The sequence below is a fragment of the Phoxinus phoxinus genome, assembly GCF_949152265.1.
Source record: "Phoxinus phoxinus genome assembly, chromosome: 13".
Taxonomy (NCBI): Eukaryota; Metazoa; Chordata; class Actinopteri; order Cypriniformes; family Leuciscidae; genus Phoxinus; species Phoxinus phoxinus.
In genome coordinates this window covers 28,928,471-28,947,260 of record NC_136888.1, presented here as the reverse complement: position 1 = coordinate 28,947,260, position 18,790 = coordinate 28,928,471, and the positions used below count along the sequence as shown (strand labels likewise).

At 37.4% G+C, this 18,790-nt stretch overlaps 1 protein-coding gene across 4 annotated transcripts; it reads left to right on the top strand.

Annotated features, from left to right (window-relative positions):
* The first annotated feature begins 63 nt into the window (after positions 1-63).
* dglucy (D-glutamate cyclase) lies at positions 64-18,781 on the top strand. 4 transcript variants are annotated; one of them, XM_079633630.1, is made up of 14 exons: positions 150-468; positions 2,235-2,324; positions 2,761-2,897; positions 3,782-3,932; positions 7,724-7,922; positions 8,056-8,206; positions 8,881-9,003; positions 9,210-9,413; positions 10,497-10,757; positions 11,900-11,999; positions 13,215-13,363; positions 13,580-13,699; positions 16,533-16,687; positions 17,906-18,781. In XM_079633630.1, exons 3-14 carry the CDS (start codon positions 2,795-2,797, stop codon positions 18,047-18,049), a joined length of 1,860 nt encoding a protein of 619 aa, XP_079489756.1. In that variant the 5' UTR covers positions 150-468; positions 2,235-2,324; positions 2,761-2,794; the 3' UTR covers positions 18,050-18,781. The 4 variants fall into 4 exon arrangements, with proteins under 4 accessions (XP_079489754.1, XP_079489756.1, XP_079489757.1 ...); XM_079633628.1 differs by lacking the exons at positions 150-468; positions 2,235-2,324 and adding an exon at positions 64-140 and having other exon boundaries at positions 17,906-18,780; XM_079633631.1 differs by lacking the exon at positions 2,235-2,324.
* Positions 18,782-18,790: the final 9 nt, after the last annotated feature.

Sequence of the window (18,790 nt, the reverse complement as noted above, 5' to 3'; positions counted from 1 at the left end):
CCGTCTTGTATTTGGCCATTGAATGATTGTTTAGCCCCCTCTTGTGTACAAAACCAGTAGTGCCGTTCTGGCCATTTTGTTTTCTTCTCTAACAGAATCGCTGTTAACCTTCTGCATTCGCTTCTGATCCACAGCGATGGGTGAGTTTTGTAAATGCTTATGGTAACCTCGCTAGGTTGCCAAATCCGACATAGCATCGAAAATATCTAATTTTTTGTTTTTTGTTGGTGAAAATTTTGTTTGGTTGTCCCAGACACGGTGTCAGTGCGCTTCTAGACGGCGTATATTTCCGTTCCACTGCAGATATACACTTTTTTATTATCGTTTTACATTGCGAACGACGTGAGTAACATGTGGCGTCGATGTGTAGTGTAGTAACAGCGCTGATGTGATGACTAGTGAGGAGTCGTTCATAAACGATCCGTTCATTGCGTCTGTCACGTGACAAATGACCGAAAGACTCGGAAGGTAAACTAATTATTTATGTTCCTTGTAAATAATTTTTGACTGCATTATGATTTCTTAATTCAGAATATGATCAAGATTGCGTAGGTGGATTTGTTCGGGGAATTTGGCTGTTATAAGTATAACATTTTAAGGGGCTTTAAGAAATGACTCGAAAAAAGATTTGTTCATTTTAATGAACGAGATCAAACAAGAGAGTCAGTAGAAACGTCTAAAATTAGCTTTAACCTGTTAACTGTCACTGGCACCGGTGGGCTCATTTGCCATTGCATGATATTTAAAACCAATATATCCAGGGTTTTTCTCTCACCAGCCAATTTGGCTGCTAAATTAAGTTACCAGCCATTCAGAACTTCTACTAGCCATAAATAAACCAGATTTAGGCTAATGTCACAGCTTACAATAAAATTTGGATTTCATACATTAATTTCTTAAACAAAATCCTGTCATCCAGCCATCTCCTCCCTCTTTCATCCTCATCCCTTTAATCCAAAAAGTATTTTAGGTGGACAGATTAATATAGTACAAATAATCTTTAATCTTTGCTATTGCTTCAATGCAAATGAACAAGCGTGCCATTATTTTTTGCGTAGTGTATGTTCAAGTAAGCCAGATGTGTGTAAATTCTGTGCAAGCTGTATTTAATAGGATCTCGCCTTGTGAGGGTGAAATAAACAGCCTAATATTCCACTGCTACACTGTACAAAAAACATCCCGTAAAATCAACAGTAACTTACTGGCAACAAATAGCCATACCACTGTATTATACCACTGTAAAAGTACTGTTAAACTAACTACAGTATTTTACAGTAGGCCTATGCTCAAAACTAAAGTACAGCATTGTAGTAGTTTTTTATTTGTATTAATTTTAAGTCAAGTCACCTTCATTTATAGGCTAGCGCTTTTAACAAGAGGTACTGTTTATATTTCATTATATATTACATTTCATTGTTAAACTTCATTAGAATATACAGATTTACCAGCATATTAGCCATATTTCATCAATGAACAAAATAAAATTATAGCCAGAGGCCTATACCAGTCAAATCTAACACTTAGGGCCAGTGGAAAATACATGTTGGAATGGGAAATATTAAAATAAATGTTTGAAGAGTTAAAGTTGTCTACTTAGCCTAATTAGTGTCTTCGCTTATATCAGTTAAAAACGTCAAATTGAATCAGACATGAGACAGACTGTTTATGAACTCTACATATGCAGAAGATGAGTAAAGAGAGATAAGTTATGACGTCTCACGCTTTCCACTTGATACATACATGATGCATGTAAACTATTTAACCCTTAAAGCATACCTCGTCATTCACTACCCTCCTCCTAATTCATTTTTTAAAGTTAGACAGTCTAATCTTAGCATCTTAGTGTTTCTCAATCAATTCATTATAAACATGTACATTTTGTAAAAAAAATGGTATTGGGTCGCTAATAACCCGAGGTGTGTAACCTGTCAGTATATATTTTTTTTTCTGCACAACAATAATTGAATTTTTGATGACTGAATAAGTGCAATTCACCTTAATTCCACAAGGTCTGATACATGTACTGATAATGTCTGATACACAGTGATGAAGTGACGTTTCACTCATAGTTACCGCAGGCAGAAAACAAGAGAATAGGAAGAATCATCAGCAAAACTTGAAATGGCTCTGTGATTTCCTGCAGAGCGCAGTCAAATATTAGTGTCACTGTCACTTGATAGTGGATCTGGTGAAGAAGCTTTGAGTATATGTTTGATATGGCGAATATGAGACAGATGCTGATTGTTCTGGGAAATAAGCTCTGGCGAGGAGGTGATGATGGTATAAAACATCTGCTCAAACTGAACCCTTCCAAGCTCAAAAAGGTAACAAAATATGCTTTCATTTATTCTTCTGTAATTGTTACTCTACAATCAGGAGAGTTTTATATTCTCGTATATAAATATCGTCTCGTATAAGTAGAGATCCATCCATGTTGGTTATAGATCTGGGTAGCTAAAGAAACATTCTTTTATTTAAGGGTTAAATACGACCCTAAATATTCCATTACACGCACGCACATTTTCTGGCCTTGAAATCAGTTTTTAGTCTTGCTAAATCTTTATCAGTATTCAGGAACTTGCTCAAGGCGCATTTTTTTATTGACCGCTTATAACGGGTCATCTCAATGTGGTGTGAGATTTGTTAATATGCATGTATGTTTCATCTTTTATTCTTTTTATTTTCATGTAAAGCATTTACGACAACCTCGGTTGTATTTAGCACTATATAAAGAAAGTAAGTTTCCTCTGATATTTCCAGGACATCATCATTTGCAGACCAGTAACGTGTGACCATGTTTCCTGCAGTGCTGTTGAAAAAATGTGCGGGTATGAGAACTTTTCTCCGTCGTGCTGTCAGACTGAAATACAGCACCCGAGCAGCAAACATGAGGCCAGGTATGATTTACAAACGGTTTGGTGTTAGTTACTGTGCACCATCCTGCATTAATCTTTACAACAGCTTAAAATCATTAACTAGCTGGCTTTATAGTGTCTGGCTGAGGAAAGTGTCTTGAATTAGCATGTGGAAGTCAGAGTCTCCGCGTGCTCTGCGGACTGTTATTCGCCAGCAGAGTCGGGATATTAGCAACACATCTGGTATAGCAGCAGGTATGGAAGGGTAAAGAAAATCATGGTTAGATGCCATGTTACCTTAATGGTACCTAAATTCTTGATTTTATGATGATTTTATCATTGTGTTAGCAAAGCACATTTCTGCTTGACAAACGAGTGTGCTTTATACTGGGGGATTCATTTAACTCCTATTATGCACATGTCATTTAAATGCATTGACAAAGTACATTGTGTTCATTTTCTCTAAAGAAAAGAGTAGAGATTGATACATTTGAATAATGTTCTGCATATAGTGCAAAGCTTTACAAATAACTTAACTACTGTTTTGCTTTTATGACACTGTTGAACTTCACTCACGAGTGTTCACTTAGACTTTGACACCTAAGCTGGATGATTTACTCCTTAAGGAATGCTAATGTAATTCTGTTTCTAATGTAGTTTTGAACCGATTCTAAATTAATATAATATGAGTACCAAGAATTCAATATAATTGTACTGTATAGTATATAAATTAAAATCTGAAACTTCAGTTCATTGTTCCAGAAGGATCTTTTATGATTTTTAGAGGACTCAGATCCTTTTTATTATTGCATACCAAATTGTACATTCATAATCTGTAAAATGAAATATTACTACTTTTTTTTGCAAAGTCTGCAAGCATGGAGACAATTGCAGAATCTCACAGAGGAAATGATGTTTACTGACAGGATATCAACAGGCTAACGTGGTGATCTTGCACAAGGATCTTGCTGATGACTTTGAGGCGTTTTGTCGGGCTAACAGCGGCCCGCTCCCTCTGCTGTACAGGAGCAAATGTGGAGAATGGAGCTGCTCCCTCGCCACAGGATCTGACATCAGGTACTGTATCTGCACAACAGAGAGATCACAGACCGAAAACCCCTGACCAACACTTTCAAATTTCATTTCATTCTTACTTTATTTTTCCACCACCTATTGGACTGTTTCTTAAAGTTGCAGTTAACAATTTCGGAGAATCATTGTTTAGCACTGTTAATATTTGAAATCAACCCCAACTAACTCACCCTGCCAGAGTGGACATCTCTCTATCACAGCAGAAGTGAAGCAAAATAAAGTTTTGTGGAAAATAAAGCCAAGATTATGAACAAAAAAATGAACATCCAGTACACGAGAGTATATAAAAGCAAGAGTTGGTTGTTAGTCGCCAGCAGCAGCACACCAGCTCCAGACAATGACACTCAAAACCAATGTATGGAGCAGAAACAACCTCTGCGTCCGTTCTCAGATCTCTCCAGCGCTTTAATATTAAAGCTGTCTGATCTTAACACAACTTTTTCCAGTGATATTCCTCTAACTTTTTCTTTTTTGTAATGTCTCTCAGCCATCTCTTTCTCACTCTCTCTCCTCCCCCATCATGAGTGGACACGCCCCCTACTGCTGATTGGCTACAAGTGTGTTGTAGTGCTTGGTCTGAACCACTTTCAACAGCATTTCTCAGAGGGGTGAACAGTTATAAGACCCGAGACCAGATATGTAGAAAAGATGACCAGGAGTCAATCAAAAAGATAAAAATTTACTGAAGAATAGTTTGCAGTTTCATTGGTAGAGCGAGCGTCAAAGTCTCACGAGGAGGTCGCAAGCCAACTCTACCTTACACAAAATAATACACCAATTATACCATTTTGCAAGGGCAAGCATCGCATCATCATACATCTGATTGGCTAAGAGAATATAAGACCATAAACAATTTCACACATGTGAGCAGATAAAAGGTGCCTATCGCCATTAGTCAGGATAGCTGTCGCCAATCCTCAGATGTAGGTCAGTTTTGACCTCGCAGGTTAGAAGAGAGCGCCGATGAGGCTGAGCGTTGTGTCCCTAATACCTACGTAGAAAGTCAAACACACACACACAGAACACCACCAAATAACATCGCCAAGGCCGAAGAGTGCTTGAGCTTCGTATTATCAGTTAGCCAAAACATAGCTCCTCAGGAAGAAAGGCAGAGAAATGGCATTGCTCTCTAGAGAAAATATATAATTTCACAAGCACAAAAGAATATAGAAATGATTATGTGATAATGCATATATATATATTTGATTATTGATTTGTATAAAAGTAATGTAAGCATTCAAAAGGATATGGAATGAAAATGTATATATATAACTGACTGAAGAGACAAGGGATTTTGACCACCCCTTCAACAGTGACTGAAGGGAGTTAATATCTATTTACTTTACATTAAGCAGACGCTTTTATCCAAGCGACTTACTAATGAGGAGAGCAATAGAAGCAGTTAAACAAACAATAGGACAACAATATGCAACTGTTGTGACGCTTTCCAGTTTAGTATAACACAGTATATGTATTTTTTCGTAAATAGAAATAGATTAGAAGCCAAGGGAAAAGTGTTGCCAGCTTGTTGTCTATATCAGTAAGAAGTTTCTAAACTCCCTGAAACGCCTTGATTGTAGTAGTTTTGAGTTTTCTTGCTGGAACATACTCACAAATAAATGTAAATTGCATTGAATTATTGTGCTTTTCACAAAATTACAATGTAGAGTAATCTGTTTTCAGAGGTGACTGTCAAAGTAATGACTAATGTCTGTCATAAAATTACAGCTCTAAGATGATACAAATCATCCAGTTTGCTAACATCATGTATTCATTTAGACTATTATCTCTTTAAAGCAATTATTGCAAGTTGTGTTCAGAATGATTACAATATAAATGTTGGCAGTGGTGCATGTTGATTCAGAGATTACATCATCTGAAGTCCTCGCAGTGGTTGGGTCATTTGAAATCTTCATAAGACTCTGGATACAAACTAGAGCTTCCCTAATGGGTGTCCCGGGGTAGAGACCAAAAAGCAAATGGGAAATAATAATTAGCGTTTAAAGCAAAATATAATCGTGTGCATTTCATTTGATATAACTGGAGTACAAGCTTATGAGGTTCATTATGTGAACCTTGGCTAAAGTGATGTGTCTTTAATCTAGATTTAAAGTGGGAGAGCTGCGTTACATTACGTAACATTATCCGGAAGGCTATTCCACAATATGCATATGCAAAATAAAGGGGCGGGGCCTACAGGGTTCCCGCGGATACTACAAATTCAATTCGGATCCTACGGATTCTACAAAACGGTTGAATGAATGACTCCCTCAACTAATTTAATGACTTGCCGTCACCTACTGGTGGTTTTAGTTTCATATTTAAGGTACCCTTTAATTAGAAATCATTTCATATTTAAATATTGAATGAATAAAAAAAACAATCTCATAGCTTTATTTATGCAATTGTAAATGGAGAGTAAATATATTAATGCCAGTTCTGATGACGCTTCTGTGTCACCTCTGCACTGCAACGATGGATTTTGATTGAATGATTTATTTGACTGGTAACAGTGGTACTGTTATTATTCTAATAGACTTTAATTTGTATGTTAAAAGTTGACATAAAAGGTGATGCATACATCTAAAAATGCCAATATATAAGTGAAAATGCCCCTGGAAATCAATTTAAGGTGGCAAATATTGCCCCTTAATAAAAAAAAATATATTTGTCACTGCTGTGAACTGACCACCGTATAGAATATGAATATCTTCGGGAGTCAGCTCTGTCAACAACAGGCCTAAACCAGCCATGGCACCAGCACAAAAACACTCAGTAAATATCTTATAAACAAAACTTGATTTCTTCCGGTCTTAAATAGGTCTTAAAAAGCTTTAAAAGTGTGCAGCAACCCTGGCCTGTTGAGTTGCATTAGTAGTTAGTTGAAACTCGTGGTTCTGGCCAGGGGCATAACATTTCTGAATCACACTCAAAGCAGTTGACCAATCACAGCACACAGGCCCAGCTGACCAATCACAGCACATTTGACTTTTCGGAAGGAGGGGCTTCATAGAGACAGGAACTTCAACTAAACAGAACTGCGTTTCCCAAAAGCATCATGAGTTAAGTTGAGCGTAGAGAACGTTTGTGGCGGTAGTCTCAATGATCAACATGATGCTTTTGGGAAACGCAGCCAAGAGCGTTACTGACAGACTGGGAAGAGAAGTGCAGCAGTCATGGAAAATCTGAACGTTTAAGCATAACCTATTCTAGTAGACCCCAAAAACAAAATCAAGACTATAAAAGGGAGTAATATGGCCCCTTGAACAGATTTAGTCATTAATGGGTGTAAAAGATTAATTGTTTTTCACAATGAAATGTTCTAGTATAATTTTGTCATTTAATAATTACACCAAGAGATGGACTAGGAATAAGAAAAACAGGCTGGGACCTTTAGTATGCTCAACCCATAATCCCTCACTATGGCCCGGTTTCACAGACAGGGCTTCGATTAAGCCAGGATTAGGTTTTAGTTAAATTGACTAATAAGTAGCTTTTATAAACATGCCTTAGGTAAAAACATTACTGATGTGCATCTTGAGACAAAACAATGGATGTGACATATTTTAAGCTTTATCAGTGCAAGTTGTTTTCAGTGAAGACAGCTCAAACATGCAGTTTAGTCTGGAACTAGGCTTAAGCCTAGAAACCGACCATACAGTATATGTTTCACATAATGCGTTTAATTCAAACTCTTTCCTGCTGTAAATGACATGATGGATGGTTAAAGTGCGATAGATAAATGAAGAGACTTGCTTGTTCTGTCTTTTGATCAGGGAGGACTGTCCAGAGTACTGTGTGTTTGAGAATGGCAAGCTAATGAAGAAGATGGCTAGTTTATCGTCCTACACTCCTCAGCTTGCGGACATGGTCACATTCTACCTCGGCTGTAGTTTTGGCTTCGAAGCAGCCTTGACGGCCGCTGGGGTTCCAGTGAGAAATGTGGAACAGGGTAAAAATGTCAGCATGTACAAGGTCAGTAGACGCCCCAGTCCATGTGCAGGACAGCGTATTACTTAAATTAGCTTGAGTCTGCTTTTATCCCATCTTTGAAATTGTAAAAATGAGCAAAAGGAAATCCTCTAAGTGCTTATTCTTGTTTTTTCAGACATCAGTACCTTGTATTAGAGCAGGTCAGTTTGATTGTCCGATGGTGGTGAGCATGAGACCTGTACCAGAGGACAAACTGGATGCTGCGGTTCAATGCACACACGCGACCCCACTGGCACATGGAGGCCCTGTCCATATTGGACACCCTAGTATGTGCTTGTTTCAAAATAATTAAAGTTTCTCTATAATAATTTACAATGGACCAACACAATTGGACAAGTTAGGCAAAGTTACACAAAATATTGATGCAAGGTGCATGTGCAAACGAATGATGCTTTCCTAGGCAGTGTTCAAGTTCACGCAAGTGACCTATTAAGCACAGTTTAACTACATTACCTATGAACATTGTCAATGCTGCAACATTTGACAACCCAAAAGGTGTAAGTAATTTTTTGGTCTTTATTTTCAGTGTATATATATATATATATATATATATACAGTATACACACACAGTAGCTTATTTTTGTTAAAATGGTTTATTTGAAAAATGTGTTTGTGCTTTATTTCTTTAAAACAGTTTGCACCTGGTTTGATCAGTGTTATTTTAGTATTATTTATATACCATTATATTATTTATTAATATTACTTATTATCAATATCCATCTTCAGTTTTTATTGTAATAATTTAATGAGCTTTTTTTCAGTTGTTTTTCATCAAATGTATTGTTTTATTTAGATTCTGTAATATTTCAGAAGATGCGTATCTACCGCATACGTCAAAACATGGATTGTAAAAAAAAAAAAAAAAAAGGAAATGGAAAATTCAGTCACTGGCAGGGAAAGTGTTCAACATCTCGTAAATTCCCTTGATTCTCTCTTCCAGAGCTGCTGGGCATCCATGACTTGTCACGGCCAGACTATGGGGACCTAGTGGAAGTGTGTTCTGGTGATGTGCCTGTGTTCTGGGCCTGTGGGGTCACTGGTGTTGAGGCTGTACAGAGCTGCAGTAAGAACTCAAGAAACTCCTCAATATTACAATAAAGATGGACTTAACGGTGAAGTGTGCCATATTTTGAAATCATTGAGGAACTTTGCTGTAGATTTACATACAGTAGTGTCATTTTTTTTTTTTTTTTTTTTTTTTTGTATACACAGATTTATGCAGTGTCGAAAGAGAACTGTATGTTGACCATTTGTTTTTTAATGTTGCAGAGCCCGCTCTAGCCTTCACACACTCTCCTGGCTGCATGTTCATCACTGATCAAAAGGCAGAAACGGTTTCACCCCTCACACTTGAGCCAGCACAATGCCCTTTGACAATCTGCATTTCCCAGAATCCTCAGCTTTACAGTATGGCTAGCAAAAGAGCTGTACAACAGATTCAAGCAATTGAGGAGCTCGTTGTCGAAGACCCAGGTATGAAGAAACCGTTTTGACCCCAAAAAAGCATGTGAATGCTTAAGAAAGATGCACTTACAAAGAACAAATGTCTTTTATACTGTATGACAAAATGTCAGTCATTTATTTAAAGAAGAAAAAAAAAAGTTAATTCATGCTCACTCGGATAAGATAAAGATTCCAGTCATATTATATTAGTAGTCTGTATAAAATATATACCATTTCATTTTATTAGAGTTGGTCGTCTTATGAGGGCAGACATGGTTTATGGCTGACTGTGATATTTGCACTTAAACTTGAAGTGTACACCTGGAGTTATGAAAGACTAACAAACTTCACTAAGTGCAAAAGTCTCTACGATGGATAAAAGTTTAAGACTTTAACAGCAGTCTTTACATGAATAATAAACATACAGTCTGTTCAGTTTGGTGCCTTTTTTGACCATCAGCAGTTATGAATGTGATACTTACCTAAAAAAAATGAATAAATTAAGAACAAATCAAAAATTATTTTAGTCTCAGTTAATGTCATGGAAACATGTATCCAGAAAAGTGCATTTATACAGTGGCATTGCTAACAAATATTTGCCTTTGCGTGATGCTACATACACACCACTAGGTATCAGTGTAAGTCTAAAAAATTGAGTGAAACATTAAGGGTGGCCTAAGTGTACAAATACTTTTTAGGGTCACTGTAAAGCTTATGGTCAATTCATGTAAACTTAATAGCTGACAATGAAAGTTGGTTTAAAGCACTTAATGACATATGTGACCTAATCTAAAGTGAGGACTATTTACAGTTAATAAGTTAACAAAGCATAAAAGACATTATCTAACGCTTTACATATGAGCTAATTAAACAATAATAAATTGGTTAAAATGAAGAACTCACTATTTGTATGTTAGCCTATTAATATATTAACAATGTATAGACTACAATGAATGAACTATCATCTAATAGTTTGCAAATTATTTGAAAGTACTTTATTACTGTATACAGTATAAGTGTTGCCCAATGTTTTTCTGTAGTCTGTGATCTGTCCCTACTTCTGTTTGATCATTTTTAAGATGCATGCAGTGTAAGTCTGTGGTTTGTGTGCAGGTGCGAGGGGTATTCGGGCCCTGTTCCTGCAGGACGAGCTCCTGAAGGCCTGTCTCTCTCTGTCCCATTCCTCCTCTGTTCTCATCACTACTGGCTTCCCCACACACTACATGCACACCCCCCCTGAAGAGACTGATGGGCCGCCCGGGGCCATCGCCATGGCAGCAATGTTTCAGGCACTCCGCAAAGAGGTGGTCATCGTGACGGATGAGCGGGCTTTGGAGATGAACCAGCACATCATGCAGGATGCTGTGAAGAAAGGTGCCGCATTTGGTCTTCATCGTTGCTGATTTAGTTTTTAGTTTTTAGATATTCTCTGGTTTGCTAGTCAGACGTGATAAAGCAACATAACTAGCTTCATTTTTTTATTTTTATAAAATATTTTTTTTAAATAAAATTGTTGCAATGTGTTGCTCGCATTAAAGTAACAGATATCACTAAAATAATGTCATGAGAAATTACACCTGTTTCTGTGACTGCCCTAAGCTCTGCATTTATTAATAATTTCCCAAAAGTTCCCACACTCACCGAACATTGAATTTCCATTATTTTCCATGACATTTCTTGAAATTTCACTATTTTAAATTCCCTGATATTTCAAGGTTTCCATGTGAAAAGTCTGTCTGTACTTTTTTTAAGCCAATCACAAAACGAGCTAGTCAGAAACGTTTTGTCTGTGACTCCTTTTGCAGACATGTTTTGGGGGTGGAGGGTGTGTGGTTGGTTAAAATGTTGAAGGTCAGTGCCCCTGAATAACTGGAATCACTTACAACAGCTTTAAACAGGAAATATAGAGCCATAGTATCGTGATTTGAGCTGATATGCTAATGAAAATGCTGGTGAAACGCATTAGTCAAGCTCATATACACATACATACACTACCATTTAAAAGTGTGGGGTCAGTACGTTTTTATGGATTTTATTTTTTGAAAGAAATTAATACTTTTATTCAACAAATGTACAAAATTGAGTGGGGGGAAAATCCTTAAATTCTATTAATCAGAAAAACTTGAGGGAAAAATCAAGGTTTTCACACAAATATTAAGCAGCAACATTGAGAATAATAAGAAATGTTTCTTGAGTATCAAATCAGCATATTAGAATGATTTCTGAAGTATCATGTAACCCTGAAGACTGGAGTAATGATGCTGAAAATTTAGCTTTGTCATCACAGGAATAAATTGTATTTTAAAATATATTCAAATAAATAAAAAGAACATAAAAAAGACATAAAAAGAAAACTATTTTATTTACAAAGAAAACATATAAAATATGTTTGGCTGTGATTGTTGTTGCTTTGCATAGCATTTCACTTTCAGTGCGGACAGAAAACATGACGTTAGAACAGGGTGTTATTGTAATGTACCAAGATTTCTGTGTGTGTGTGTGTTATTCACTAACAGGTGTGATAAAGACTCCAGTTCCCGTAATAAGTTTCCAGAGTAAAGGCCCTGACTCAGCACTTCACTTCCTGTGCCATGATGGAGATCCCACAAAGCCCAGGTGTAATGCTGGTTCAGTCTAATTTTCCATCCACTGCTTTTTCTTGGACTTTATTAAGATCAAATGTGATAGAATATGCCTGAAAATGACGTCAAGTATATTTATACAGTATTCTGCCTACTAGTGTATTTAAAAAATGTTATGTTAAACTGAGCACAATATGCAACAATGAATATTATAAACAGTAGTATAGTACATAATTAAATTGTATAATTCACTGTTCTCCCCGATAACCGATTTCTTATAGTATATAACTGTGGTAGCTTCATGTCTCTCGTATCACACTTCCGTCTCAACTCAAATGAATATGTCATTATGTCCGTTTATGTAGTTATTTGGTGATTACCCATGTAATAAGAGGGATAATATACTTTTAGCCAATCATTATCATAAAATAACCCGCTTCAGGGTGATACTAGAACCCATGTTGGGGTTTATTTTATGAACATTACTGTGCATTATCCATTACTTGAGATGTACTGAGTCTGGAAAATTATTTTAATAATGCATTAAGCATCAACAGCATTTATGGCATAGTATTGATTACCACAAATTATTTTGTCTTGCTTTTTCTATGAAAAACTTATAATGGAAGTGAATGGAACCATTTTTTTGGAGGGTTTAAATAGAGTAATGTGTGAAGCTGATGATTTTATAAAATCACATTAATTATTTTGGTAAAACGTATGTGAAAACAAAGTTGTGATATTGGATATACCTTTACTGGTACCATAAGAAGCTTAAGAGTTAAGTGACGCTAAAATCCATTTACCACACATATTTTTTACATCTTCTGGCTATACTATTGGAATTATTCTGAATTGGCCCCATTCACTTCCAATTTTTTCACTGTAATCCAGATTTTTGCTTTTATTTAAAGAAAATGAAGGATAAGTGAAAATATTTTTTTGCAGAAATCAACTTTATGCCACAAATGCTGTCGATTGAGCTTGATTACTGAATCCAGAATATTCCTTTAATCCAACTCTTGCCATTCTGGTCAAATAATGACTCAAGAAAGAGATGTTAAAACTCAGACACTTGGTATTATTCCGTTCATTCGTTACACATTTAAAAAAAAAGAAAGGTTAGGTCTTAACGCCACAGTATACTAAACAGTAGAAATGGTAAAACCAGTACACTATTCCCAAACATAGCCCACATCTTGTTTACCATGTAGTTCAACTCATAATTGTTTCTATATCTACTGCAAAGGTTCGACCACTTGGTGGCAATAGAGCGCAGCGGCCGGGCTGCAGACGGGAACTACTACAACATGAGGGGGGTGAACATCAGGCATTTGGTCGACTCGATAGACGATCTCTTCACCACTGCCAGCACTATTGCGGGAATCACTACCACTGGTAACAAAGCCAGAGCGCCTAAGCAACAAACATCCGTGATTAACTTGCACTGTCAAATGTTGCTTGGTGTGACGTAGTGAACATCCTAATCTCTTTTTTAACGATCACAATGCTTGAATCACCAACTTAGTTCCCAATTAACGATTGGCACTAGGGAGCGTTGTGATGAGATCTGTTACCTAACAGGATTAATTGTGTGTGTGTGTGTGTGTGTAGGGATCGGAGATGGTGGTAATGAGCTTGGTATGGGTAAAGTCAAAGCAGCAGTTAAAGCATACATGCCTAATGGGAACCTGATAGCATGTGACGTGGCTGCTGATTTTGCCATCACAGCAGGTAAGCACACCTCACACAGAGACCACGCAATGAGTGTACATCCTTCCTGGAGAGCCATGGGTGGAGCGTGAAGTCCAGCTTCCTCCGCTCTGGATGTAACTTGGGTGTAGTGATGGGTCATGAACGATTCGTTCACTTTGAACGAATCTTTAACATTACTCGGGACTACCGAGTTGTCTCAGAGAGTGATTCGTTCATTTTGTGTTGACCGTGCATGTGCAACATCCTATGGGTTCTGTACTGGAAACAGAAATGATCTCTCGAGTCTTCGGGTTCGGGTCCGTCCGAGTCTTAAGTTCTTCCTGTCAGTCCCATAGAGGCTATGCAGTCTGTACCGGAAAGAGAAATGATTAGTTCACCTCTCGAGTCTTCGGGTCTGATTCTTCTGAGTCTTTCGTCTCGTGATGAACGAAGGACTCGAACCCAAAGACTCAAAAGATGAACTAATCAATTCTGTATCCGGTACCGACTGCATATGGGGCTGTCACGTGATGAACGAATGACTCGAACCTCAAGTCGATAGACTCAAAACGTGAACTAGTCAATTCTGTATTCGGTAACGCTACAGACTACATAGATCCGTTTATGAGGATGTCACGGGATGAACGAACAGCTTCGGGAGGTGAGGTAAACTAACAGACTGCATATCCTGAATTTGGCCTTTTCCTCGCATTGCAATTTTTTCCTTATTCTATATGCGATTTAATATTTTTTAAACGAGTCATTTCGTTCATTTCAGCAGAATGTATTTAAAATCTTACATGTTACCCAAATTCCCCAAACACATCAAATGTTGGTTCATTTTGATGTACGAGATTCAAAGATCCGAGTCAGTAAAATGATCCGATCTTCCCACTACTACGTGTAATGGGTGGAGCTAAAAGGTCCAACCACAACCTCACCCTACCCATAACTCTATCCCTCCAACCATTAGATCCACAGAGGTGGAGCTGGACTGTCAAACTCAACACATGACATCCAGAGAGGTGGAGCTCTACAGTGAGCACCACTTACCTTTCTGCTGGCTGGAAATAAAGTGAGGACGTTGCATGCGATTACTCAACCTACATGGTCAGACGCAAAGTTTCACAATAAACCCCCTTGTTCCTCATTATGGGGCTAAAGGAAGAATGACAGTTTCCGATAATATACGAAGTGCAACTAAGGTGTTGATGTTCTTTGACATTATCATTATCAGTGGTTCCTAGTTTCTGACTTAAAAATGTTGATTTCCAAGATTTTGTTGACATTTAGGCACGTTTACAAATGGAAAAAGAATGGAACATATTAAAGGGGTGGCATAATGCCCTTTTCACAAGATGTAAAATAAGTCTGTGATGTCCCCAGAGTGTGTGTGTGAAGTTTTCGCTCAAAATACCCCACATATATTTTTATACAGCATGTTAAAATTGTCACTTTTTGTGTCTGTCCCTTTAAATGCAAATGAGCTGCTGCTCCCATCTTGTCTACAACAGCTCATTCTTAGCAGCTCCAATTACCTCACACAGGCACTGAACATAAAAGGATAAGTTTTTTTTAATTTTCAAAGTCCTTTGAACATAAAAGGATAAACAAATATTTGATGTCCTTTTTGAACATAAAAGTCAAAGATGGAGAGACTCGAGTGACATGTAGACAACATTTCTGAATGGTTAGTTGATGAATTTATGCAGGTTTATAGTTATCTTCTCGTCATTGATTAGCATATTCTGTCTTGATAATCTATAAATCGTGTTCCGGGGGCGGGGTTAATGTAAATTTTAGGTTTTGTGATGTCACTACCAGCCGTTTGGTGTAGTCTAAAAGAAATAGCTTTTTTAAAAAGAAAATATCTCCCTTTAACTTTGAGCGTCGTAACTTTGCAGATGTTGTTTATGCTCAAACAGCAACAATATCCATCCATCCGGTTCGGCTCGCGTTTCGCTCCGTTTTCCATTGCATATAGTACTTCCACAATAGTACCTGGTGCTCGTCATAGCGACGCGACACACACCCGCTACCCACACACACAGGACAATGGAGGAAATCGAGTGTATGCTGTTTTACATAATATTAGTAATGGGTATATCACGCAATCTCTGGCAAAACTATTTAAAAATGCCGGGGTTATTCAGGATACTCCGTCTGGCGCGTGCAATGATGGCGCAGTGAATAGTGACGATTCTCGCTGACCAATCAGCAGTCTCCCGTGTGTCACGTCACGTTTTAGTATCGCCTCAGCTCGCCTCGGCTCGCTTAGAACCTCGCCGGAGGTGATACGAAAAAAAGTACCTGGAAGCAGGTACCGGTACAACTTTTACACAGTGGAAAACCAAACAAAGGCGAGTCGAGTCGAGGCGAGGCGAGCCAAGGCGAGCTGGTACTGTGCAGTGGAAAAGCGCCATTACACACTAACCAAAGTTAGAAAAGTGAAATCATAATCAACCACCCCTTTAAGAATAATCTCAAAATCTAATTTCAGTTGGATAGTAGTTTAAGTTCTATAAAACAATGTGTAAATTACTTTTTTTTTTTAAACGTATAAATTAACATTATAAATTAAGCTGTGTTGACCGCTTTTGTGCCATAATCTTGATTAACAAAAAACTTTCAAGACTTGTTTTTTGTTTACAAATTGAGGTTGAGATTACAGCAATTCACATACAGTATACAGTATAGTCGACAGATCTTCTACAGTTTTTAACCCAGAATATTTCCAGACAAAATTAATATTGAAAAACGCAAAAATATTTAATTGAATGCATTTCATTTTAATATTAAATGTTGTTATCTGTGAAGGAGTACCATGAACAAAATATTCCTTGCATAACTAACTTCCACTTCATGTGTTCAGGAGTGTCTAACTGGGGTGGCTATGCTGTCGCCTGTGCGCTGTATGTTCTGAATCGTTGTCCAGTGCACTGGCGGTACCTCCAGAGAGGTTTGGGTTCGTCACCCACACCTGATCAACAAAGCCTGTGGTCTGGCTGCCTGCCCACCATAGCCAAGGTAACACTGTTTTCTAATGATAATGGCTCAGTTCAGTCCAACATTAACTCTTTCCCCGCCAGCGTTTTATTTTTTAAAGTTGCCAGCCACCACCAGCATTTTTATATTAGTGCTTTCTATTTGTAGCTCCGTATAGCTTTGTTTTGAATCTCTATCATTCCTTGTTGTTTACATCACTAAATATAACTTACTCATCACCATATATCTAATATTGCCTATCACATTAATCTGACATCGCTTTTTTAATCTAAATCTCTAATTGCTAGCACAACACGTTAGCATTTAGCATTGGCTTACCACAGTTGTTTGACGGACTCGTAAATGGAGCATGAGAGAGAAAAAAGACGGTAAGTCAGAATCAGTCAACAAACACTGAGTCATGACATATTCTCCTGTTATCGTCACTTGCACTGCCAGGCACATGTTTAGCGTAGCTCTAGAATGCAAGGGCTCTAGATACTGCTTTGGATGCGACTAGTTTAGCGAGCCCCACATTGTTTGGTTCTGGTTGCAGAGCCCTCGCAGCAGGGCGACTATTCTGGTCCAGAATATTTTGAATATGAATATCTGAACATGCCACATTATATTAAAAGAAAGAACAGAACCTCTGTTTTTAAATATGTGATAGCGCCCCCTACCGTATAAGAATGAAAACGGAACATTCCGTCAATAGTGGGAAGCGTTCTCTCATAAATTACAAAAAATTGTCAATGGCGGGAAAGAGTTAAAACATCTGTTCATCTCAAAAAAGTGTTTTGTTGCAGCGAGTGTCTGCACTGCAAGGGTTTATGCAGGTCTCACCTCATTATATCACCTCATACTGTACATTTTTGTATCCCATTTTGTTTTCAATGGAAATCCACTGGTATAAAACTTGCAGGCACGTCGCAGTGCTGCTTCCTGTCAACACTGGCCATTTTTACATTTGTGGTGAACTGCAGACCACTTCAGAAGCTCTGCCAGTATACTGTATAATTACCACGGCCACAACTGCTGGATCCAGCCCGTTAACCCTGTGTTCACATTCCTTCCTGTTAGCCTGAATATTTTCTGTCTATCATGTTGTTTCTCCTTAGTGGCTGCTAGGGGTTGACATTTTAATAATACTGTTCCGGTTTTAAAATTCCCACTCCCACATGTAGCTTAAAATAAAAGACCATTACCACTGAATGCATTACTGAAGACATGCCTTGACGTGGTTCTTCTATTTGAAAACAGGAGGAAGACATGCTCCACATTTTGGTGAAATATGGCGTCCGCAGTGGTAAAACGGCAAACCTGGGACTGGAGGTGGACGGATTGACCTTTTATCCACACCATTCTGACATCATACAGCGTCTTAGACATCTCACTCTTGCCTAATGTCAATGTGTAATCACATAGCCACAGGAGTTGAGATACAGATCTGTGGCCAATGTTTTACTATTCTCAAGTCAAGTCACTTAAAACAAAGTTTGTTTCTAGATCAAAATAGCGTCATAGTTCAGTTTAAGTAAGTTCAGTGATGATTGAATTTTTAAAAAGTTGTTAATTTAGTTAATTTATATATATATATATATATATATATATATATATATATATATATATATATATTTTGGAGCAAACCTTGATGTCATCGTCCAGCTCAGTTCAGGTGTGAATGCAGGCAGATCAATAATACTGTTGAATATTAAATGTCCTCCAACTAAGCAAGCCATAATTCAAAGGCGACACACATCTCAAAGATGAATACAAGAATGTGAATGTAATAGAAATAGAAATAGAAATAGTTGCCATGGTAACATTTTGTTTCTTTATTTCACGTTGAAGATTGTCTTTAGTGTTTCATTTTTGTGCTCTCACCTTATAAAACAAGCTGTTGCTTCTCACTGTAAAAAACATTTCTTGCTGTAGGAAATAAATGATTTTTAAGAATAAATTAACAATTTTGTTTTTCAGATATTACAAATATTCTAACATCTAACTGGGGAACTTTTCCTACTGAATATTGTCAACAATATTTTAAAAGCTGTTCTATGGAAGAAATTGTGCTTAAGAATGAATAAAATTATATTATTGAGAAAATAGTGTTCAAATTCATAATATTGCCCTATCACTACCACG

Bases quoted from the DNA above. Each gene is read 5' to 3' on its own strand.
- dglucy (XM_079633631.1), top strand. From the start codon at position 2,795: ATGTTTCCTGCAGTGCTGTTGAAAAAATGTGCGGGTATGAGAACTTTT. The intron at 8,207-8,880 runs GTATGTGCTTGT...TCTCTCTTCCAG, and splicing joins TGTCCATATTGGACACCCTA to AGCTGCTGGGCATCCATGAC. The intron at 13,700-16,532 runs GTAAGCACACCT...TCATGTGTTCAG, and splicing joins TGATTTTGCCATCACAGCAG to GAGTGTCTAACTGGGGTGGC.